Source organism: Musa acuminata, chromosome BXJ1-8 (genome assembly GCF_036884655.1).
Source record: "Musa acuminata AAA Group cultivar baxijiao chromosome BXJ1-8, Cavendish_Baxijiao_AAA, whole genome shotgun sequence".
NCBI classification, from domain to species: domain Eukaryota; kingdom Viridiplantae; phylum Streptophyta; class Magnoliopsida; order Zingiberales; family Musaceae; genus Musa; species Musa acuminata.
The window spans coordinates 12,324,976-12,350,175 of record NC_088334.1 but is presented as its reverse complement, the minus strand read 5'-3'; the positions used below and the strand labels follow the sequence as shown (position 1 = coordinate 12,350,175).

Here is a 25,200-nt window from a genome sequence, read left to right as displayed (position 1 = left end):
ACCAGGATATAAGATTATCTCTTAATCCTAATCCTAATTACAAGTGAACTACATAACAAAAAAACACATCCTAAGCAAGCTTTCAACCGCGAATGTCGAGTCTTGTTTCGGCGAGCTTTCCGACAAACTTCTTCCGACGGACTCCCAGCAAGCTCCCGAACTTGTGATGACTTTAACGAGTAGCCGAGCCTTCTCGGTGATCTCCGTGAACCTCCGACGATCTCTTCGGCGAACTTCCGAAAATTCCGACAGGTTCCCGATTTCTTCTCGATTGGTTCCGGCAACATCTCCGACGATTCTTCGGACTCTTAAACGTCCATCGAACTTGACTCCGGTATACTTGCTTTGTGTTTTCTGGTTATCGTAGTTAATCCTGCACACTTAGCTCAATAATATGGATTATATCAATTAACCCATCAATTGATTTTATCATCAAAATTCGAGATTCAACAATCTCCCCCTTTTTTATGATGACAATCAATTGATGACGGAGTTAAACATAACTCCCCCTATCTATATGCCATATTATGAGAAGATGAAAACACTTAATTTCATCCATTGAATTCAAGCATAAACCGATAAGTTCTAACCGTAGAACTTATCGTTATTCTCATTAAGCAATAGTAAATGCGAAACTTCGATGAAAATCATAAGTCAAATGATATGGGACGATTTTTACTATGATAGGAGATAAATATTTTCAACATGAATTTCATGATATAGATGTAAGGCATGCTTTCAATATGATCAATCAATCTTGTGATATTCTCAAGGATTTTGCAAGGCATATAAGACATTCTCAAGGATCAATCAATTTTTATATAAGTCATGCTTTCAATATGGTACAAGTCATCACTTTTCTCCCCCTTTGTCATCAACAAAAAGGGAATGAGACTTGAAGCACATAATTTGTGATTATAACATTGATCATACAAAAATTTTATCATCCAAAATTAAGTATGCTAAAATGTTTATGTCGAGTTCATCATAAAGGAAAATTCAACATTCATCCATTTTATTAAATCTCTTCTTTCTATAATAAAAAATTATAGGTGTACAAGGAAGAGATCGTGATTAAAAAATTCAAGTAGTAACTCCAATAAGTCAAGATCATAATTCGAATACAAACTCATTCAAATTGTCAACTTGAAACTCATAATCAAGCCATCAAAATCAATTTCGAGATTCATAAAATCATTAATCTTGATCAAGCCATCAAAATCAATTTCGAGATTCATAAAATCATAAAATCTTTCAGAGAGAATGAAAAACTTTACGGAAAATCCATTCAAACACATTTATTCTTTGGGACAATTTAACATACCTAATTCCCTTCTAATGAATTCAAATTGATCTTCGTTCAAAGCTTTTGTAAATATATCTGCTAATTGATGCTTTGTGTCAATGAATTCTAGAACAACATCATTGTTAAGGACATGATCGCGTATGAAATGATGCCTAACGTCGATGTGCTTAGTTAGAGTGCTGAATTGGATTTTTAGTAAGACATATGGCACTAGTATTATCACATTTTATGGGAATGTTTTTAAAGTGAATTCTATAATCTTCTAATGTATTTTTCATCCAAACAACTTGTGCACAACATGCACTTGCAGCAATGTATTCGGCTTCCGCCGTAGATAGTGCAACTGAATTTTGTTTCTTGGAAGTCCAAGAAACAAGTGCATGTCCTAAAAATTGGCATGTTCCGGATGTACTTTTTCTATCTATCCTGCATCCGCCAAAATCGGCATATGCATAAGCTATTAGATCGAATTTTTCAGATTTTGGATACCACAATCCTAAATTTGGAGTTCCTTTAAGATACCTAAATATTCTTTTAACACTCTTAAGATGAGATAATTTAGGATTAGATTGAAACCTAGCACAAAGTCCTAAACTAAACATAATATCCGGTCTACTCGCGGTGAGGTAGAGTAGACTACATATCATTCCCCTATATGTTTTTTGATCAAAATTTTCACTATTTTCATCCATATCTAACTTAGTCGCAGTGCTCATAGGGGCGTTTATTGCTTTTGAATTATCCATGTTAAATCATTTTAACAATTCTAATGTATATTTAGATTGGTTAAGAAATATACCATCACTAAGTTGTTTGATTTGTAATCCCAAAAAGAAAGTTAATTCACCCATTAAACTCATTTCAAATTCAAGACTCATACATTTGGCAAATGATTCACATAGTGATTCATCCGAAGAGCCAAAAATAATATCATCAACATAAATTTGTATAATAAGAAAATTATTTTCAAAATGTTTAATAAACAATGTAGTATCAACCTTGCCTTTAGTAAAATTATTTAAAATAAGAAAGGAACTAAGCCTTTCATACCAAGCTCTAGGAGCTTGTTTCAAGCCATAGAGGGCCTTAGTCAATTTGAATACATGATTAGGAAGAAGAAAATTTTCAAATCCGGGAGGTTGTTCGACATATACTTCTTCGGAAATAAAACCATTCAAGAAAGCACTTTTGACATCCATTTGAAATAGTTTAAAATTATTGCTACTAGCATAGGCAAGGAGCATCCTTATGGCTTCTAATCGAGCCACGGGAGCGAAGGTTTCTTCGTAATCGATACCTTCTTCTTGGTTGAAACCTTTGGCCACTAATCTAGCATTGTTTCTAACCATGATACCATTTTCGTCTTGCTTGTTTCTAAAGACCCACTTAGTACCTATGACTAAGTGGTCACTTGATCTAGGAACAAGCTTCCATACCTTATTCCTCTCAAATTGATTCAATTCCTCTTGCATTGCAATAACCCAAAAATCATCTTTTATGGCCTCGTCAATGCATTTAGGTTCAATTTGAGAAAGGAAGATGACATTAGCACAAAAATTCTTGAAAGAGGAACGAGTTTGAACCCCTTTTGATGTATCTCCTATAATTAGCTCCTTCGGATGAACATCTATATACTTCCATTCCTTAGGTAAGGAAATTTCGGAAGAAGTTGCATCCAAGTTGCTATTTTGAGGAGGAGGTTCATTTAAATTCAAATTATCAAAACTAAGATCATCATCAAAATCATTTTTCTTTAAATTAGAAATTTCATTAAAAACTACATGAATAGACTCTTTTATTACTAACGTTCTTTTGTTAAAAACCCGAAAAGCCTTAGAAATGGAAGAGTAACCAAGAAAGATGCCTTTATCGGATTTAGCATCAAATTTTCCTAAGACATCTCTTTCATTCAAAATAAAGCATTTACAACCAAAAACTTTAAAATAGGAAATATTTGGTTTTTTGTTATTCTACAATTCATAGGGAGTTTTTGATAAGGATGGTCTTAATAGGACTCTATTCATGATGTAGCAAGCCGTATTTACGGCTTCGGCCCAAAAATACTTAGGTAAACTATGTTCATTTAACATAGTTCTCGCCATTTCTTGTAGGTTTCTATTTTTTCTTTCAACTACTCCATTTTGTTGGGGATTCCTCGGAGTGGAGAAGTTGTGATTGTATCTATTAACTTCACAAAAATTTTGAAAGTCATGGTTTTAAAATTCGCCACCGTGATCACTCCGAATTGATGAAATCATGAAACCTTTTTCGTTTTGAGTGAGTTTACAAAATTTAGAGAAGCACTTGAAGCAATCACTTTTGTGAGCTAAGAAATAGGTCTAAGTGTATCTAGAGTAGTCATCCACAATCACAAAAGCATATTTGCTTCTACCTAGACTTGTTGTATCAATTGGTCCAAATAAGTCCAAATGGATCAATTGTAACGGTCTAGTGGTGCTAATTTGAGTTTTTGGTTTGAAGCTTGTTTTTATTTGTTTGCCTAGTTGACATGCATCGCATACCTTATTCTTAATAAACTTTATATTCGGAATCCCTCGTACTAATTCTTGAGATGAGATTTTAGATATTATTTTCATCCTTGCATGGCCTAATCTCCTATGCCAAAGCCAAGCATCATCATTTACGGCGGAGAAACACATTTCATTACTTAGTTCATCAAGATTGATGGTATAGACATTATTTTGCTTTAAAGCAATCATAGTCATGTTATGATTTGGTTTTTCAATAATGCACATATTTGATTCAAATCTAACGATATAACCTTTATCGCATAGTTGACTAATACTCAAGAGATTATGTTTCAATCCATCAACTAGTAAAACATCATCAATGGAAAAACTAAATTTGTTACCAATAGTTCCCGTGCCAATGATTTTGCCTTTGTTGTTGTCTCCGAAGGTGACGTACCCTTCTTCTTTGCTAGTGAGCATAGAGAAATGAGATGGATCTCCAGTCATATGTCTTGAGCATCCACTATCGAGATACCATCTCTTGCTCTAGCTTGTGGGTTTGTCTACAAAAGAGGATGATTTTTAGGTACCCATTTGATTTTGGGTGCCTCAAAAATTGACCCACTAACATTGTTATTTATTTTTGAATCCTTTATAGTTCCTTTAGGAACCCATATTAATTTTTGTGAACTAATTTTCCTAAATGGACATTTGTAGGCAATATGTCCGGATTTGCAATAGAAGTTGCATTTCATATAGGAGGAAACATGTAATGTAGGTCCTTTTATGAAAGTGGTAGGATTTTGATGTAATCCTTTTACAAATCCAATTCCATTTCTATTTGCGATGTGACCCTTGTGTGCAAGGATCATATCTAATCCTTTGCTACCAACCTTAAACTTGTTTAAGGTTTCCTTAAGAAGCAAATTTTCATTTTTTATTGCTTCTAAATGCTCACACTTAGAGCATAGAGGAGTTTGAAGACTATCAAACTTATCTTGTAGCAAAGCATGCTCTTTCTTTAAGATACTTAACTTCTTGCTAACAGTTCTACATTCATCAAATAATTCATGAAAAGCGATAGAGAGTTCTTCAAAAGATAAATCTTCATTAAATAAATCACATACCTCTTCTCCTAAAGCCATTAGCGCGTAATGAGCAACTTGCTCGGTGTTGGACTCCTCTTCTTCGGACGCGCTTGAATCATCCCATGTTGCCTTGAGCGCCTTCTTCTTTGATGTCCTCTTTTTGGCTTGAGGACAATCATTCTTGTAGTGTCCCGGTTTTTTGCATTCATAGCAAATCACTGGTCCTTTTTTTGTTCAAATTTATTTTTTATATTATTTTTAAATTTGTTCTTTCTTAAATATTTTTTAAAATTTTGAGTCAAAAGTGCAATGTCATTGTCACTGTCCTCATCACTTGATGTTCCTTTCAAGTGGTCTTCTTGTGATTTGAGTGCCATATCCTTCCTGTTCTTTGGAAGGGGGTTCTCGAGCTCGTCATGAGCTTGACATGTCATTTCGTAGGTCATTAGAGACCCAATGAGCTCTTCAAGAGGGAATGCTTTAAGGTCTTTGACCTCTTGAATGGCCGTAACTTTTGGATCCCAACTTTTAGGGAGGGATCTTAAGATTTTAGTTACTAATTCAAAGTTAGTAAATTCTTTACCAAGAGCTTTGAGTCCATTGATGACATCCGTAAACCGGGTGTACATGTCTCCAATGGACTCACTTGGTTTCATTCAGAAAAGTTCATAAGAGTGCACAAGGATGTTGATTTTGGACTCTTTCACTCGGCTAGTGCCTTCATGAGTGACCTCAAGAGTTCTCCAAATATCAAAAGCCGAATCACACATTGAAACACGATTAAATTCGTTTTTGTCTAATGCACAAAACAAGGCATTCATAGCCTTTGCATTTAAAGCAAAAACCTTCTTCTCTGATTCATTCCATTCGCTCATCGGAAGAGAAGATTTTTGAAATCCATTCTCGACAATAGACCAAAGCTCAAAGTCCATAGAAATGAGGAAGATCCTCATGCGAGTCTTCCAATATGTGTAATCCGACCCATTAAACAAAGGTGGTCGTGCAATAGAATGGCCCTCTTGGGTATTAAACCAAATATGAGAGATAACCTCGCTCTGATACCACTTGTTAGGTTCGGAGCGGCACTAAGAGGGGGGGGGGTGAATTAGTGCAGCGGATTAAAACTTCGGTTTTAGACAAATTTTTCATACGATAAGAAATCGGAATTGGAAGTGCTTAACTTAAAAGCGTATTTGCAAAGTTGTGCAGTAAATGTAATGAGGAAATAAAGCAGTAAAAGGGTTTGCAGTAATGTAAATAGCAGTAATGAAATGCAAACCAGAGATTACGCTGTTTTTAAAGTGGTTCGGTCAAGTGACCTACATCCACTTGCGAGGCCCCTCTTCGATGAGGCTCCCACCTTCCACTAGCAAATCTCTTGAAAGGGAAGGGTGAATACCCCTCTTACAACTTTTACAAGCGGTTCACTCTCTTACAGAATTTCAGCAAGAAAGAAGGAGGTGAACACTAGCAAATGAAAACAAGAAAGGCAAAGACTCTTCTAACACTTTTCTCTCAATTACTTGCTGCTCAAAAGTTGTTCTCTCAATTGAGATTTGAGGGGTATTTATAGGCCTCAAGAGGATTCAAATTTTGGGCTCCAAAATTTGAATTCTCTTTGGGTTCCCGGTGCTGGAGGTGCCACCGCCCAGCCAAGCGGTGCCACCGCCCAGCGCTCGGGTGCTGGACGGTGCAACCGCCCAGCCAAGGAGGTGTCACCGCCCAGCTCTCGGGTGCTGGGCGGTGCCACTGCCTGGCTCTTCGATTTCACTGGTTTGGCTTAATTTTAGCCCAAACCATATCTGACTTTGGGCCCAGTTGGCCCCTAACCAGGATATAGGATTATCTCTTAATCCTAATCCTAATTACAAGTGAACTACATAACAAAAAAACACATCCTAAGCAAGCTTTCAACCGCGAATGTCGAGTCTTGTTTCGGCGAGCTTTCCGACGAACTTCTTCCGACGAACTCCCAGCAAGCTCCCGAACTTGTGATGACTTTAACGAGTAGCCGAGCCTTCTCGGTGATCTCCGTGAACCTCCGATGATCTCTTCGGCAAACTTCCGAAAATTCCGACAGGTTCCCGATTTCTTCTCGATTGGTTCCAGCAACATCTCCGATGATTCTTCGGACTCTTAAACGTCCATCGAACTTGACTCCGGTATACTTGCTTTGTGTTTTCTGGTTATCGTAGTTAATCCTGCACACTTAGCTCAATAATATGGATTAGATCAATTAACCCATCAATTGATTTTATCATCAAAATTCGAGATTCAACAACCCCGAGGGAGAACTACCAGCTGATCACCCCCCTCTTGGACTCGGTGATCAGCCCCTCCCCATCCTCAGGGATGGGGTCATCCTGGCCCCGATGCTGGATGTCATCTATTCAATGATCCAAGGCTCTCTCCCTCGGATATACTGTAGGACACTCGACGGTTTCACCCGAGGCGTTCCTCGGCTTGGCTAAGCAAGTACAAACCTTGGGGGAATGATGCAAACGATCATCCAGCTCATTCCACATATCATGCACCTAGCAGCTCCCCCAACCGACCCGACACAGCAAAGGCCGAGCAGGGAACAAGTCAGGATGGAAGAAGCCCGAGAGCAGATAGCAAACCTGAGAAGCCTCCCCGAACAGAGCGCGCCCGCATCCTGTCAAGTTGCTCCACCCCACCCCGAGCCCAATACCTTATCATCGGACTCGACGGATGACTCATTCAAGGTCCAACTGTCCATAGTCAATCGACGCCTAGATGAGTTCCAACACAAATTCCAGAAGTCGCGTGGTGAGATGGGTGAAGGTAGCTTGGGTGGATCCCCATTTGCTTAGGAAATACAAGACAAGCCTGTGCTGCTCAACTTTAGGCTACCGACATTAGAAATGTACGATGGCGACTCTGACCCCACGGAACATGTCGCTGCGTTTCGAGCTCAAATGACCCTTTACGGAACCTCCGATGCCCTGATGTGTCGGGCATTCCCAACTACTTTCAAAGGACCGACACAAACATGGTTCAACTGACTACACCCATCCTCAATCTCATCCTTTGACTAGCTCGCGAGAGAGTTTGAGCAAAACTTCCTAGCCAATGTGTGACCCAAGCCTTTTATGGCCACCTTGCTCGTATTATCCCAACGCGAAGACGAATCGCTCTCCCAATTCGTGGCGTGCTTTGCCACTGAAATTCGGGGATTCCCGAACGCTCATCCTTCTTTGATCATGAAGGCGTTTCTGATGGGCTTGAGCCCCTCGAGGTTCCTCTGGTCACTGATTAAGAAGCCACCCATGACCATCCTCGAGATGCTCCAACGTGCCAACCAGTACATCATCGTCGAAGCCCTAATGGCGGGGAGGCACAAGGATAGCAAGAGGCCAAGGATGGAGCAGACCCGAGGAGCAACTTCAGCAACACCAGTGCAACCTCGCATGAGGCCCAACTAACCTGATTAGCTACTCCCGAGGCCCCCGCCTTTGCCTCTGAACAGGTCCTGTTCCGAGATCTTTCTCCAGATCAGGGAGAAAGGCCTCTTGCGACAACCCAACCCCTTGAAGGCTACTCACAAGGACCGATCTAAATATTGCAGGTTCCATCGGGACTACGACCATGATACGGAAGATTGCCACGACCTTCGAAATCAGATTAAAGAATTGATTTGGAGAGGTCACCTCGGGCGCTACCTCAAGGAACCAAGAGAAGCATCTCCACGCCCTAGGGTCCAGTCGAGAAACAAATCGACATCATTACCGGTGGACCAATGGTTGATGGTAGTAGCTCGATGGCAAGGAAGACCTACACTTGCAGTATGGTGGAAAAATGCCCCAGACTCGAGTCTGAGCCCGAAATCACTTTCGAAACCGAGGAGGTTGAACGCTCCCACCATGATGATGCGTTGGTGATCTCCATCCAGATCACCATTGCCTAGATCAAGAGAGTGATGGTCGACACCGGGAGCTTTGCCGACGCCTTCAAGAAGCTTGACCTAACTAATGAGGACCTCACTCCCATGATGTCGACACTTATCGGATTCATCGAGGATTCCATCTCCCCACTCGGGACCACCACCCTCCCTGTTACCATTGGGGAAGAACCAAGAGCTAAGACGACGATGACTACCTTCATGGTAGTCGACCTGCCCTCGGCTTATAATGTCATCCTCGGCCGCCCGACACTCAACAAACTGAAAGCGATGGTTTCCACTTACCACTAGGCCATAAAATTTCCAACTTCAACAGGGATCAAGGAATCCCAAAGCGATCCGAGATAATCAAGGCAGTGCTACCTTACAACTACCACTCTTCCAGAGAAGTCGCACCCCTATCAAGCCCCGAATCCCCGTAAGGAAGCCAGGACACCGACACACCTGGAGCCCCCTGAACAACTCGTCGAGGTACCCTTAAAGAGGGTCTGACCTGACACTCCCCGAAGCAAACCAGCTCCAACTCATCGACTTCCTAAGGAGGAATGCTGATGTGTTCACATGGTCCTCAAAAAACATGCCAGGGATCGACCCGAGAATGACTTAGCACCACATTAACATCCACATCAACATCCACCAAATATATATATACATATATATGTATACATATATAAATATACATACATATATATATATACATATATATATATATATATATATATATACACACATATATATATATATATATATATATATATATATATATACATACATATATATATATATATGTATGTATGTATGTATATATATACATACATATATATATGTATGTATGTATGTATATATATACATACATACATACATATATATATGTATGTATATATATATATATATGTATGTATATTTATATATGTATACATATATATGTATATACATGTATATACATATATATACATAAATATATATAAATATAAATATAAATATATATATATATATATATATATATATATATATATATATATATATATATATATATATATCATGATATTACGATAAACAATCAATTTTAACCGATTAAATTAACTGACACATTTATTGGATCGGGCTACACGATCAAGGCCCACTTAAATTACAGACTACAGATATGATTCATCTTATATTATCTTACATTATACTAAATCAACCTTATTTACTCCATTTTGGATGGTAACACAAGAGATAAATTAACCAAACGAAGCCGTCGTTATAAAGGCGGGATGTGTTGGTCAACACTTTTCTCCATTTTAAATCGAAAGTCAACTCCATTCTCGATCGGCGGATTCACGTTGCGTATCTCCCGACTCCGCCCGTTGGGATTTGCTGTGAGAAGATCAGATCGGATTGGGATTTGTTATCTCAACCCAATTTTAAATTGGGTTCGGGCGGAACAAGAAACAAATCCGATTGGACTGGGATTCAATGTTGCGGGTTGAACCTGAAACCCGGCCGATGATGATGGCTCTATTTCTTGGCATATAATTAACGGATCGCAGGAGATCAAATCTATTCTTAGTAGCTGCACCAAAGAAGTCGCCCTGCCCATGCCATGGTGGTGGTGTTGGATGTGAAGCCCAAGCCGGTCCAAGTCTTCTTCCGCGGTCCAGAAACCAGATCTGAACCCCTCCCCTCTCGCTGCGTCCCTCCCTCCTTCAGATCCAGTCTTCCCCCTCCCCTTCTTCTTCTTCTTCTCGCGAAGAGAAGCGAGGGACGATGGGGAGCAAATAGAGAAGCCACAGATCTCATCTCGATCCCCTGTCGACGCCTCCGTCTCCTCCCCCCCGTAGTTGCCTCTCCACTCCCAGATCTGACCGGTGTCCCTTGAATTCGGGGGGAATGGCTTCCGCGGAAGCCGATTCCCGCGTCGCCCTCCTCCTCGTCCCCGCCCTCGAGAAGATCGTCAAGAATGCGTCCTGGCGCAAGGGCCACTCCAAGCTCGCCCACCAGTGCAAGTCCCTCATCGACCGCCTCTCCCACCCGCCTTCCTCCCCGCCACCGTCCTCCCCCAACTCCTCCTCCTCCCTCCCCGGGCCCCTCCGCGACGGCGGCGCTGCCGTCTACTCCCTCGCCGATTCCGAGACCTACCTCGTGCCCCTCGTAGCCGCCTGCACCTCTGGCTCCCCCCGCGTCGCCGAGCCCGCTATCGATTGCGTCCAGAAACTGATCGCTCATTCCTACCTCTACGGCGAGGCCGACCCCTCCGGCGGCCCCGACGCCCGCCTCCTCGCGCAGCTGGTCGAGGCCGTTTGCGGATGTTACGCCCTCGGGGGAGCCGAGGACGCCCTCGAACTGCTCGTCCTCAAGACCCTCCTCTCCGCCGTCACCTCGACCGCCCTCCGCATCCACGGCGACTCGCTCCTCCAGATCGTCCGCACCTGCTACGACCTCTATCTCGGCAGCAAGAACCCTGTCAACCAGGCCACCGCCAAGGCCTCCCTCATCCAGATGCTCGTTATCGTATTCCGCCGCATGGAGGCCGACTCCTCCACCGTCCCCGTCCAGCCCATCGTCGTCGCCGAGCTTATGGAGCCCGCCGACCGATCCGCTGCCGTCGCGGCTGCCGACGTCAACTTCGTCCAGGGTTTCATCACAAAGATCATTAGCGACATCGACGGGGTGCTTAACCCTTCGACCCCTCTCGCCAGGACTGCGTCCGCTAGCAAGCACGACGGCGCGTTTGTGTCCACCGCGGTGGAGAACACCAATCCTGCGGACCTGCTGGATTCGACGGACAAGGATATGCTGGACGCTAAGTACTGGGAGATCAGCATGTACAAGACGGCACTAGAGGGTAGGAAGGATGAGTTGGGTCCGGAGGTCCGGGTGGACAGGGATGACGACACCGAGGTTCAGATCGGTAATAAGCTGAAGCGGGACGCCTTTCTGGTTTTCCGGGCTCTCTGTAAACTCTCCATGAAGACTCCTCCCAAGGAGGCAGTGGTTGATCCTGCTCATATGAAGGGAAAGATTGTGGCCTTGGAGTTGCTCAAGATCTTGCTAGAAAATGCTGGAGCCGTGTTCCGGACTAGTGAGAGGTACTTGCTTGCTCATTGTTGCATCATTTCATATCCCAATTTATACCGCAAATTTTGTTTCCAGTTTTGATTCATCAATGCCCCATGTTTTCGTTAGCTACACAGAGATTAATTGGTATCACACTGGTGGGCGACACACATTTTTGTTTGAAAACTTGAATTGTCATTTTCGGATGGAGTGCTAAACAACTTTTTGAGATGATCAAATTTTTCTGGATATGTCAGGTCAATCTAGGTTAAGAGTTAAGCTACTTTGAGTCATCAAGAGCTCTATGTTTGAGTCTATTAAGCTAGCTTAAGATTTCATATTTTTAAGTCATGTCTGATGGATTTTATCATGTTATGGTTGGTGGATTTTAAAAAATTATCAAATATGCTCCTTTTGAATTCATCATTTAAGAGTTTACTGATGGTGACTCCACGATTGATATTCATTTTTTGTTTTGCTCCTAACCTTATGGAACTACTATTTAGGTGAGGTAGAGTTTCAGTTGCTTTTAGTCAAATTGAGTGATTGAGAAAACAAAGCATGGTGAGAAACTGATTGAGAAGTTTAAGTATTGATGCCACCTGCCTTTTTTTGTTTTATGATATTTCTTTACCTTATTTTCCTTCTTTCCTTTGTTATCTATAATACTTTCTTTCGTATACTGCCTTCTTATTTAACTTAGAAAAGAATTGCTATCTTTGAGCACAGATCTAACTGTAAATGTCTTATTTTCAGGAAAAACTAAACCAAAAGAACTTTACTATCTCATGATAACCCAAAACAATCATTACCAATGGTATCAGAGCCTTCTTATCATTTGAAGCATAAATAACAATGTTGGCGGTGCCAACCCGTGCAGTTCAGCATGCACCATGTGTTGGCATGGTATTATGACCTATTACCCCTGACAACTTGCTCATACCACCTTTAGCAGGTTGCTTTTGTTTGTTTCTTCTTTGACTTTCAACTGTAGCTTAGATGACCATTAATGGAGAAAAACTGATTGTCACATCACTGCCTGGGGAAGGGATCTCTGTTGCAGTAATGAAATGGTGTAGCCAGGCTTCCTCTTGGTCTAGGTTTAATTTCTAGGAGGTATAGGTGTATTTTCCTATTACTCAGATGCTTTGGAAGGGCATCCACTCAAATTATTTTGTTGTCTTTTATAAATCTACGTCTGATTATGGTTACTTGCAAAAGAGTAGGAATCAGCTGGGAAGCAAAAGGGGACCAAGAAGGTTGAAGTGTTTCTCAGATAGAATAGAAACATAGAGTTTTGCAGGCTCCCGGTCTTCATATGTTACTCCCTTTCTCCTGTTTGTTTATTTTATCCCTGATGTACTTGGTTAATAAGTAATAGGTTTTACCCCAAATCATGCCATCAACCTTGGATCCTCATGATGCAGAATCATAAATTGAAATAGCCCAATGCAAAAGTGGACCAAGATCCAGTTACAAATCTTAGGCTGCAATTTTACTTCATCACCTGCCCTAGAAGAAGTTTTCCAAAGCCTTTTTTTAAGTTCTCTTGCTCGTGTGGCATTCCAAGTGATTTCAGTTTTGTGTTTAAAAAGTATGTTGCATCTTAAAGCAGCCTCCAATCTGAATAACCTGCTTCCTGTCTGAAAAGACTAAGGAATTTATATGGCTGAAGGTTAATCTCAACTTTCAGATTCAAATACAACATCAACAATTTATATTTTTGAGGTCATGTGTCTGTTGATATTGTTACATGCTTGTAGATAACCTAATTAGCATCAATAATTCACTTATTTGTAATTGAATATCAATATTGCTGCTGAATCTTTTCTTGTTCAAACTCAAACTCACATAACTTGTTTGAATATCATATCATACTGGACCTACATGCCTGGATCTGATGAACTCCTTTCAATCAAGCAGGTTTCTAGGCGCTATTAAGCAGTATCTATGTCTATCTCTTTTGAAGAACAGTGCTTCAGCCCATTTGATTGTTTTTCAGCTGTCCTGTTCTATTTTTATGAGCTTAATATCAAGATTTAGACCAGGATTAAAGGCAGAGATTGGAGTGTTTTTCCCAATGATTGTACTTAGAGTTTTGGAAAATGTTGCTCAACCAAATTTCCAGCAGAAGATGATTGTGCTTTGTTTCTTCGAGAAGCTGTGTGTGGATTCTCAAATCCTGGTGGACATATTCATTAATTATGATTGCGACGTCCACTCTTCAAATATTTTTGAAAGGTACGTTTGCTTCTTTTTGACACGTTTGGGAAATCAGCTAACATTTGCAATGCTGGATACCCTTCATTTATGGAATACCATAGTAATCAACATTCTAGGTTTAAACTTTCAAATGCTGTTAAACATTTGTATCATATCAAGCTTCTTTGTTTCATTAGGATAGTAAATGGTCTGTTAAAAACTGCTCAAGGACCTCCCCCAGGGGCTCCTACAACACTGATACCACCACAAGATACTACAATGAAATTCGAAGCTATGAAGTGTTTAGTGGCAATTTTGAGGTCAATGGGAGATTGGATGAACAAACAGTTGAGAATTCCTGATCCTCAGTCTCAAAAAACAGAAACAATTGATGGCAGTGGTGACAGTAATGAACTTACTTTGGCAAATGGCAATTGTGATGAGACGGCTGAAGTAAGTGATTCTAATTCTGATACCCCAAATGGAACATCAGAAGTTGCATCTATCGAGCAGCGTAGGGCATACAAGCTAGAACTTCAGGTAATTTTCCAACATGAGTTTAGTTTCATGAAAACTACGTTGTTTAGTTGTTCTTTTATGATCTAATGTAAGTATAAATTACAGGAAGGGATTTCGCTTTTTAATCAGAAACCTAAGAAAGGGATTGAATTTCTTATAAATGCAAAGAAGGTGGGTGATGTGCCTGCTGACATAGCTGCTTTTCTTAGAAGTGCATCAGGCTTGAACAAGACTCTGATCGGTGATTATTTAGGAGAGAGAGAAGATTTATCCCTGAAAGTCATGCATGCATATGTGGATTCATTTGATTTTCAAGGAATGGAGTTTGATGAAGCAATTAGGTGCTTCCTAAAAGGTTTTAGATTGCCTGGTGAAGCACAAAAGATTGATCGCATCATGGAAAAATTTGCTGAGCGCTATTGTAAGTGCAATCCTAAAGCTTTTACAAGTGCAGATACAGCTTATGTTCTTGCTTACTCTGTAATATTGCTCAATACGGATGCTCATAATCCAATGGTGAAAAACAAGGTTTGTTCTTGATTTGCAAAGGCTCATTATTTGCTTAAATTGGTGGTAGGTTATGTGGTCATAATATTAATATTGTTGTTGATGCAGATGTCACCGGATGACTTCATAAGAAACAATCGAGGTATAGATGATGGAAAGGATCTGCCTGAACAATTCTTGAGATCCCTATTTGACAGAATTTCCAAGAATGAAATCAAGATGAAAGAGGATAATTTGGCCCTTCAACAGATACAATCTTCAAATTCGAACAGAATTCTAGGCTTAGATAGCATTTTGAACATTGTGATACGCAAGCGAGATTCACCAACAGAGACTAGCGATGATATGATCAGGCATATGCAAGAGCAGTTTAAAGAAAAAGCTCACAAATCTGAGTAAGTGCCCAAATAAAAACCAATCACAACTTTTATTGTCTACACCTATATTTTGCCACTCTAAGACCACATTTAACATTGTAGTATTATATAGGACATGTGCAGTTTAAGTTGCTTACACTTTGTCTTTTAGGTCAATATATTACTCTGCAACAGATGTGGTAATTTTGAGGTTTATGATTGAGGTGTGCTGGGCTCCGATGTTAGCTGCCTTTAGTGTTCCTGTTGACCAGAGTGATGATGAAACTGTGATATCATTATGCCTTGAAGGATTTCGTAGTGCAGTTCATGTTACAGCAGTGATGTCTATGAAGACACAAAGAGATGCATTTGTTACGTCACTTGCAAAGTTTACGTCCCTTCATTCAGCAGCCGATATCAAGCAGAAAAATATAGATGCTATTAAGGTTTGAGTTGACCTCATTTGTGTATAAATATTTCACATTTTTGATACTTTTCTCTTATCTTTATGTACTTTCAGTTTAAAGATAATGTCTTGATGCATTTCTGAGGTTGTTGCCCTTGATGTCTAATGATGTTTATTTATCATGGTTTGCATCTAAGTGTTAACCATATATTCTTATGGTTTTGTTTAGATTAGCTTTAGGAAATGCGAAAATCTTTGAAACAATTTTACAAAACTATCAGAAAAATCTTGTAGTTTCGATATTACATATCTTTAGGTTGCAGTCATCAAGTTGAAAGCAGAGTTCATAAGTACTTCCTTTCTGTTGTAGGCATTTCCAGTGTTCTAATTGTATACATCACGTGTTGCTGCTCAGTTATTATGGTAAGTTTTTTAGAACAAGGGCACACATTTTTTAAGAGTCCACAAATTTCAATCTGAGACGGTGATGATTATAAAGAATAAGGGCCTTCCTATTTCTTTGCCTGTCATTTGTTTTCCTTGTTGACAACTTAAGCTTTTCTCATCATCAGTCAGCTTCATGACTGGGTCATAATCAAGATGTTGATATTTATTTAGTAGCATTTCACTGATTATATCTATGTTTTGTTGAATCCCACAGCTTCTTTAATTTTCCTACAGATTCTTTACACACACCAACGACAATAGCAACATAAATGACAACAACAGCAGCAACAAACCATTAGAGCCGCAACTTATGAGAACAACCATATAAATGATGCGTTCTGCTGTTGTCTATTGGTTCCAAAATCTTTGTTGTTGGTTGATGGAGAAGATCATATAACTACATCTAGGGTCATCTGTGTGATCTGCGAAATTGTGGGTTATCATATTAACTGTAGCAGGAACCTCTTATACATCTAGGCACTTCCCACATGGTACTTGCTTATTTGAAATTGTAATTGAAACTCTCAAAGCTACAAATAATTGTTAGTTCTCTAGTAGCGATTATCTGTTAAATAATATGTCACCTTACTGGAGCCTGTCTGTTGCTAGTACCACCATGCTAACATCAGTATTTTGTTGCACCGCTATTTGATGCAGTATTCACTGCAAACTGGAAGAAAGAAAATCTAGAGACTAGTTCCTGGACATTCAGGCCATTACTTTTGGTGATTTTATGTGAAAGTAGGAATACATGTCTTTGTTTTTTCCTCATGAATTCTGAAATTTATTGATGCAATTGACTGTGATTTCAATGGCTTTGTCGAGTAAATGCTTCGGTTAAGAAGATTTTTAAACAGAATTTTGTTTCTTGTAAAATTATTCCAGGCAATTTTACACATTGCGGATGAAGATGGTAACTACCTTCAAGAAGCTTGGGAACACATTTTGACATGTGTTTCTCGATTTGAACACTTGCATCTTCTGGGAGAGGGAGCTCCCCCTGATGCTACTTTTTTCACAATACAACAGACTGAAGTTGATAAATCTAAACAAGCCAAGTCATCAATTCTTCCTGTATTGAAGAAAAAAGGACCTTCATCTATAGTTGCCAGAAGAGGTACCTATGACAGTGCTGGGGTTGGTGGCCATGCATCCGGAGCTGTTACATCTGAGCAAATGAATAACTTAATTTTGAACTTGAATTTGTTGGAACAAGTTGGGATTGCTGAAGTGAATAGAGTATTTATACGAAGTGAAAAGCTAAATAGTGAGGCAATAATAGATTTTGTTAAAGCCCTCTGTAAGGTTTCAATGGAGGAACTGCGCTCTACATCTGATCCACGGGTTTTCAGTCTGACAAAAATAGTTGAGATCACGTAAGAACCATGCCTGAATTTGCTTTTGAAATTTTCTCCTATAAAATTAGCACACTATCTCATTGATTTTGTTTGTACAGGCATTACAATATGGATCGTATCAGGCTTGTGTGGTCAAGCATTTGGAATGTGTTGTCTGAATTTTTTGTTACCATTGGCTGCTCTGAGAACCTTTCAATTGCAATCTTTGCGATGGATTCCTTGCGCCAGCTATCTATGAAATTCTTGGAGCGAAAAGAACTGGCCAACTATAACTTCCAAAATGAATTCATGAAACCATTTGTCATTGTTATGAGGAAAAGCAGAGCTGTTGAAATCAGAGAGCTGATCATCAGATGTGTCTCTCAAATGGTGTTGGCTCGTGTTAGTAATGTCAAGTCTGGGTGGAAAAGCATGTTCATGGTACTTTCCTTCTTTCCATTGATTTCAAAATTGATGGGGAGTTAGCATGGCATTTTTTTTTCAGAATATTTAGTTGTTGTCTCACATGTTCAACAGTTCAAGCCCATCAGTTAACTAAGTGAATGATGTATTTTGCAGGTTTTTGCTACAGCATCATATGATGATCACAAAAATATAGTACTTCTGGCCTTTGAGGTCATTGAGAAGATTTTAAGGGATTACTTTCCCTACATAACTGAGACTGAAACTACCACCTTCACGGATTGTGTTAATTGCCTCGTTGCATTTACTAATAGTAGGTTTAACAAAGACATTAGTCTCAATGCAATTGCTTTTCTTCGGTTCTGTGCGGCTAAGCTTGCCGAAGGAGACATTGGTGCCTCTGCAAGATTTAAGGATAAGGAGGCTTCTGGGAGTATTGGTCCGCCTTCACCTCACATTATAAAGGATGAAAAACAAGATCCTCCATCGATCATCAATAAGGATGATCACCTACACTTATGGTTCCCACTCTTAGCAGGTGAGACAGATTCCTTTTTGCTTATTCTAGGTTATCAAAAAAATCCTATGATACTTGTAAATGAACCTTTTACCAGGGTTGTCTTAAATTTTTTCTTGTTGCTTTTGCAGGTTTATCAGAACTTACCTTTGACCTAAGACCTGACATCAGACAAAGTGCCTTGCAGGTGCTATTTGATACACTACGAAACTATGGTAATCATTTTTCATTGCCCTTGTGGGAGAAAGTGTTTGACTCAGTCCTGTTCCCTATATTTGACTCTGTAAGGCATGCCGTTGATCCCTCTGGGGCAACTTTGCAAGGACAGGGGTTAGAAAATGATACAGCAGAGCTAGATCAAGAAGCTTGGCTTTATGAGACATGCAAGCTGGCCCTTCAGCTAGTTGTGGATCTGTTTGTGAAATTTTATGACACAGTAAATCCACTTTTGGAAAAGGTCTTGACTTTGCTAACAAGTTTTATTAAGCGTCCCCATCAAAGTCTTGCTGGCATTGGCATTACAGCATTTGTTCGGTTAATGAGCAATGCAGGGTCTCTATTTGTTGAGACCAAGTGGGAAGTTGTGGTTCTGTCTTTGAAAGAAGCTGCTAAAGCTACTCTCCCTGATTTTTCATATATTTCATCTGGAGCTTATCTTGATAGCGCCACATCAGAAAATGGGAATTCTTCTCTGAGACAAGATAATGGTGAATCCAGAGGATCTGCAGATGATGATTTTGAAGGCCTTAGAGCAAGAAATCTGTATTTTGCAATTGGTGATGCCAAGTGTCGTGCTGCTGTTCAACTTCTCTTAATTCAGGTCAGTGTCTTTTATTCAATATTATTCTGATTGCCACTTGGTTTTTGGGCCTCTTTGGACATCATGAAAACATCCCATATAAATGCATAATGAAGCTTCGTTAGAGGGATAACATATTGCCTATCCTACCTCAAGGTATATTGCAAGAGCTTGGTTTTCATCTGTGCACATGTGTGCTTGTGTGTGCGGAAGGAATGATTATATGAGGGAAAAGACATAAGAAAAGAAAATATGAAGCAAAAGAAAGGAAAAAGGCTAACCAGCTCTAATGGAAAGTAAGAAAGGATTCATTTATAAAACTTCAGATGTTTCGAAATGGTCTATTTGTTTGCTTGCAAAAGTTCAACAATCTATATTCTTTTATTGGTTGAATCAATGGTCCTTTATTGATAATTCATATCATATGTAATATATAAAAGAATTTGACTACTAGATGGTTTAGTTCTTGTAGATATGCACAAGACAAATGTTATGTTGACCTTTTTCATGTATGCATATTTAGAGATTAAAAAAAAACATGATCATATTAAAGCATGATGTTTTCTCTGCACAAGTTGTGGTACAACCAGCTGTACGTAGATTGATCTTTTAAGTATCAACAACAATCCACAATGTCCCCAGTTCCCAACTATATGGGATTGGCTACATGAATATTTTCCTGCTGACGAACTTTGTGATGATCTTTTGAGTGTCCTCTGCTGCATTTCATCGAGGACAAAAGTCATGTCATTAGCACCACCATGTGCTTGCATCAACCACCTTCTAACAATGAGCACATAATGGAGCGTTCCTATCTATCTTTCAATGGATCTTCTAATAGTTCAACCAAAGTTCTCTGTTTCCTTGTGAACTTCTAGCCTTTGGATTCAGATGTAAATAGAAGGTAGCGGTGACACTAATTTCGTCTGCATTTATACTGTCTGATCCTTGTTCTGAATATGTTAGTCCACGTTGACATTTGCTATTGTTCTAGTAATATTGCTAAGCGAGTGGCTAACACTTGCATTCCAGAGATACTATGCATACTAGATTTTGTGCAAATTATTGTCAATTCACCTTAGACTTTGATATTTGCAGGCTGTGATGGAGATACATAATATGTACAAAGCACAAATATCAGCAAAAAACACACTTATATTTTTTGAAGCATTGCACGTCGTGGCATGCCATGCACACAAGGTAAACAGTGACACTGACCTAAGATATAAGCTACAGGAGCTTGGTTCCATGACCCAGATGCAGGATCCTCCATTGCTACGCCTTGAGAACGAGTCCTACCATTCATGCCTCGTTCTGCTTCAAAACATTGTCACAGACCGGCACCGTAATTGCAACTTAGAAGCGGAAGCAAGCCTGGTTGACCTCTGTAACGAGGTGCTGGAGGTGTATATTAGAACAGCGACGGGGCAGTCTGGTGAAGCTTCGACTGGTGCTCAACCAATAAGTCACTGGCTTATCCCAGTTGGTTCTGCGAAACGGCGAGAACTCGCAGCGCGGGCACCCGTTGTTGTGTCCACCCTGCAAGCTATATCCGGATTGGGTGATACCTCTTTGGAAAAGAACCTGGCTCGGTTCTTCCCCCTCCTTGCAGGTCTAATAAGCTGCGAGCATGGCTCAAGCGAGGTACAGTTGGCGCTAAGTGATATGCTTAGCACACGTGTAGGTCCAGTCTTGCTTCGGGCATGTTGACCATGATTCGTTTCGATTTACTAGCTTTACTTTTTTTTGGCTCCTTCATTGTTTACTTTGTTGGTAGTCGTCCATCTTTGGGAACTGATGCACAGTGTATGAAAAGGCAGGGTCAAAAGGTTTGATGTTGTAATCTAGCTTTCCAGGCATCATCGATCTATAGTCGTCACTGTGTCACCGTCTCTGATGTGAGTTCAGTCAAAGAGTTTCCTGTTTGGCTGGAGATAACTCGATAATTCTTCCCTCTTGAACTGCAGGCTACAGTGGTATGTAGTGGAACTATAGAGTATAGAAAAGAGTAGAAAACATAACATGGATAGGGTATTTATTGACAGATTTCAAAATGTTTTTGCTGGCTTTTTTGGTAGGAAGATGCAGCGATATCTAATATTGCTTCATCTCTTTGTGCTCCCGTCCCGTCATGCTCTGCTTTCCTAAGGCGTTAAGCCTTACCGGCCAAGCTCCGTGCGTTGCCGGCCTCCTCGTCCCAATCGATGCACGCCACGAACACCACCAACAACACGGCGCTGGCTAATGTGCCCACCAGGAAGCCCAGCAGCAAGCCGCCGAGGCCGAGTTTCGCCGTGAAGCCCATCACCACCGCCAGCGGCAGCGCCACCAGGTAAAACCCGCCGACGCTGGCATACATGCCTAGCCACGGCCTGGCGGTGCCCCGGACGATGCCGCCGCAGGCCGCCAGAGGGAAGTTGACCACCTCCACCAGCGCCATGAGCCGCATCATCTTCCTCACCCCGTCCACGACCCCCGGCTCGTGGCTGAAGAGGCGCCCCCACCGCCCCCTCGCGCTCGCCATCGCCGCTCCCCCCGTGAAGCCCGCGAGGACGCTGAGGACCAGCGACACGTAAGCCGACTCGCGGGCGGCGCGGGGCCTGCCCGCCCCGAGCTCGTTGGACACCCGCGTGGACGCGCACGTCGCCAGCGAGAGCATCACCGAGTAGAGCAGGTAGTCGAAGTTGAGCACGACGGCGATGACCGACACCATGCGCCGGGCGTCGGGGAGCCGCCCGGTGAGCAGCACCAGGATCTCGTAGCACCACCACTCCAGGCACGTCGTCAGGCAGCAGGGGGCCGAGAGCTTGAGCAGAGTGGCCCACTCGGCCAGGCTTTGCTCCCACCACCGCCGCCCTCCCTCCTCCGCACACCCCCCTGCGCTGTCCTCTCGCCGCCTTGCTCTCTCGGTCACCACCACGTAAGACGCCAGCATGAGCACGACGGTGAGGTCCGTCAACCAGATGGCCGTCGACACGCCCTGCAGCCCCTTCGCCTTCGACAGCGCGACGTTGAGGGGAACATGGAAGGCCAGCGCAATGGCCGAGCTGAAGAGGGTGGGGAGGGTCACGCCCTGGGAGCTCAGATAGGCCTTGAGAGGACAGAGGAAGGACGTCACGGCCAGGTCAGGGAGGAGGTACGTGACGTACCTCCTCGCGAGGCCGGCGATGTCCCTCTGTTGCCCGAAGCGCAATAGGATCCTGTCGACGTTGAGCCACAGGAAGGAGATGGGGAGGGAGGCCAGCAGTAGCAGGATCGTGGCCATGAGGAGCGTCTTGCGCAGGAGCTTGTAGTTCTTGGCGCCGTAGGCCTGGCCGCAGATGGGCTCCATGGCGGCGCAGAGGCCGGTGAGAACCGAGAAGCCCGTGACGTTGGCGAAGGTGAAGCCAAGGGCTCCACCGGCCAGCTCGAGCTCCCCGAGCCGTCCGAGGAACGCGGTGGTGATGGCGGTCTTGGCGAACCACGTCAAGTTCATGGCGACCAGGGGAAGCGCGATCCCTCGCTGCGACCGGAGCTCCGAGAGGACGGTCCGCTTGATGATGCCGGCAGCCCATCTCGGCGAAGACGAAGGTAGTACTACCGCTGCTGCCGGGGCTTCTACTTCTATTGCAAGGGGTGGTGGTTTCATGGCTGAAGGATGAGTTGGGAGTGTCGTTTGGTCGGGTTCCGGTTCTTTTGCTCCTCTTGTAGGAAGACGATACGTGGATACTTTTGTGCATGGGAATCGTGAACTCATGTGGGGAGAAACAGAAAGCGACTGCTGCTTGTAGCCATTCCCCAACATCGAAGTAGTAGTAGTAGTAGAAACAGAAGTTTAGCTTCCATACTCTGTTGGGTGTTTTGGTCATACATCACTTGTGGTCGAAATGTCCACAACTCTAATTCATATCACTTCATTCATCAATCCTATAGTGGTAGGAGGAGTCGTAACAATGCTGCTACGAAGGCGTACAGTTCCATCACTGTAATTTAACTATAGATAACTAACGGAATATTCTGTCTCCAGCGAAAAGGACATGATATAACAGAGCAGTTGAGAGAGATTAAACCTGGATGACGGAGGTGAGGGTGAGCTGAAGGGAGTGAAGTGACGTAGTGGGGATGCGTCGCTGCGGAAATGCCCTGGTCATGTCTGTCCACCACCAATCCAAAAGACCCTTTCCCTCTTCCTTTCTGATAATATAATGAAGGACCTGGCTTCCACTCGAACCACTTCCTTTCCGGTTGTGGCCACCCATCTTTATCCATCTAACCTCCTTTCTTATCCCACCATTGAATGTTTAGTTAGGATCAGTCCACTAAGAGAGATTCTAATTCAAGCTCCATAGTGGGAACACCGAGGAAGGAATCGGGAACCGGGAATCCGGAATCGGGAACGGATCGTTACCTCCATATCAGACCATCATCGGATAGATAAATGTACCTACCGAGGACGATTCTTTCCCGTGGCTATTCGCTTCTTAGTTAGCAATATGCATCGGCCACTAACTCATCTTCGTAGAACTTGGAGTGCGTTCCTTCCCAGTGGAATGTTGGGTTCTTCTCCTTCAGAGGCATATTTAATTCGAGGCCTGTAGAGCCACACCAATGTCATGCGTGAAGTAGTACTGAACACCACTCACGGTTGGATCATACTGTCAATACAAGACGGATTGATCCTCTGCGGTCCTCCCAGAATCAGTGCCAGCAAAATCTGCACTCACTATTTCTTTTTCCTTGATAATACAATCCTCCACAAGATTTGGCAGGTGTAAGTAAGATAAGCAACCATCAATTCTCTCTCCCTCACCCACGAACCCTTCTTCAAAAACTAGAATGCTTTTTTGCTTTAACAATTTGCCGTTTTGTGCTTTCTTCGGTGGCATCGTCCTGCGCTCACTGTCGCTATTGAAATGCCTAAAGCTGTGACCTGCATCTTCTTTAATCGGCCACATCTTACCTCAACTCTTTTGCAAAAGGATTTGAGAAACCACACGCAACTTCGTGGCTTTTCTGATCCCCATCATGATCAGGCAGCTGTGTAATGGAAATCTGCTGCCAAAAAAGGTAGAACATGAGAGGGAGGAGGGCATGTGGTTTGGGCAAGGCGAAGCCGTCTATTGCTGATGAAGATGAGTCTCTGCTCCAAAAATGATGAAGTGATTTTCAAGGGAAAAGAATATACTTGTGGAAAGGATCAGAAGTTCAGAGCTCTGTCTGTTTCGGTGCGGAAAACAAACTGTACAGCTTCCGATTGAGCGAGTGCCTTCCCTTTATGAACCTGTAATTTCAGAGAGGCAAGAAGTGGAAAACTGTCATTGCATCGCAAGAAATTGCTACACATAAAAGTCATTTCTCAGAGACAATCCTGTGCTTTTCGATGTGAATAAAGCAATGAATACATCAAAAGTTATTTTTTTCTCTATTAAATTACATGAAAATATTGAGGCTGAAATCTCTGCGAGCAAAAAAACTGTATCGAGAAAAGCACATGGAAAACAGAATGGTGAAATGAGCACCAAGAAGATCCACCGAGTTGTAAAACCATACCAGGCTAACAGCATTGCACAGCTCTTCATAAGTAATGTGCTTGTCATTACCCATAATCACATGTATCAATCCTGCGGATTAATAAGTATCAACAATTTGCATCAGCGGATGCATAAAATAAGTCATTATGAAAACGAAAAAGAAAGGGAACTTACCAGGCAAAGTGCAAGATATACTCAGGGAACATCACCAGGTGAGCTCCATGTCTGTTCACTAACCTCAAAGGAGGAAAACAGGTCACTTTTTCCACCTTCACCAGAAGCAAGAATTATTGTCAAGTCATCGGGTGACTGCTGATATTTCTGGCCTAACATCCTACCCCTTTCTCTGTT

General features: G+C 41.9%; 2 protein-coding genes across 3 annotated transcripts; one reads left to right on the top strand and one right to left on the bottom strand.

Annotated features, from left to right (window-relative positions):
- The first annotated feature begins 10,339 nt into the window (after nucleotides 1-10,339).
- Nucleotides 10,340-21,186, top strand: LOC135587552 (brefeldin A-inhibited guanine nucleotide-exchange protein 2-like). Its single transcript, XM_065079109.1, has 11 exons — nucleotides 10,340-11,858; nucleotides 13,750-14,067; nucleotides 14,226-14,568; nucleotides 14,653-15,075; nucleotides 15,163-15,449; nucleotides 15,583-15,856; nucleotides 17,149-17,639; nucleotides 17,720-18,041; nucleotides 18,180-18,561; nucleotides 18,672-19,360; nucleotides 20,438-21,186. Exons 1-11 carry the CDS (start codon nucleotides 10,660-10,662, stop codon nucleotides 21,047-21,049), a joined length of 5,340 nt encoding a protein of 1,779 aa, XP_064935181.1. The 5' UTR covers nucleotides 10,340-10,659; the 3' UTR covers nucleotides 21,050-21,186.
- Nucleotides 21,187-21,350: 164 nt separating this feature from the next.
- On the bottom strand, nucleotides 21,351-24,940 carry LOC135585792 (protein DETOXIFICATION 56-like). Of its 2 annotated transcripts, XM_065079111.1 has the most exons (3): nucleotides 24,869-24,940; nucleotides 24,504-24,599; nucleotides 21,351-24,370 (listed from the first exon to the last, which is right to left on the bottom strand). In XM_065079111.1, exon 3 carries the CDS (start codon nucleotides 23,121-23,123, stop codon nucleotides 21,492-21,494), a length of 1,632 nt encoding a protein of 543 aa, XP_064935183.1. In that variant the 5' UTR covers nucleotides 23,124-24,370; nucleotides 24,504-24,599; nucleotides 24,869-24,940; the 3' UTR covers nucleotides 21,351-21,491. The 2 variants fall into 2 exon arrangements, with proteins under 2 accessions (XP_064935183.1, XP_064935182.1); XM_065079110.1 differs by having other exon boundaries at nucleotides 21,351-24,599.
- Nucleotides 24,941-25,200: the final 260 nt, after the last annotated feature.

Coding starts and splice junctions, on each gene's coding strand:
- LOC135587552 (XM_065079109.1), top strand. CDS start 10,660: ATGGCTTCCGCGGAAGCCGATTCCCGCGTCGCCCTCCTCCTCGTCCCC. Junction 17,640..17,719: donor ACAAAAATAGTTGAGATCAC/GTAAGAACCATG, acceptor TTGTTTGTACAG/GCATTACAATATGGATCGTA. Junction 19,361..20,437: donor TTCAACTTCTCTTAATTCAG/GTCAGTGTCTTT, acceptor TGATATTTGCAG/GCTGTGATGGAGATACATAA.
- LOC135585792 (XM_065079110.1), bottom strand. CDS start 23,123: ATGTTGGGGAATGGCTACAAGCAGCAGTCGCTTTCTGTTTCTCCCCAC.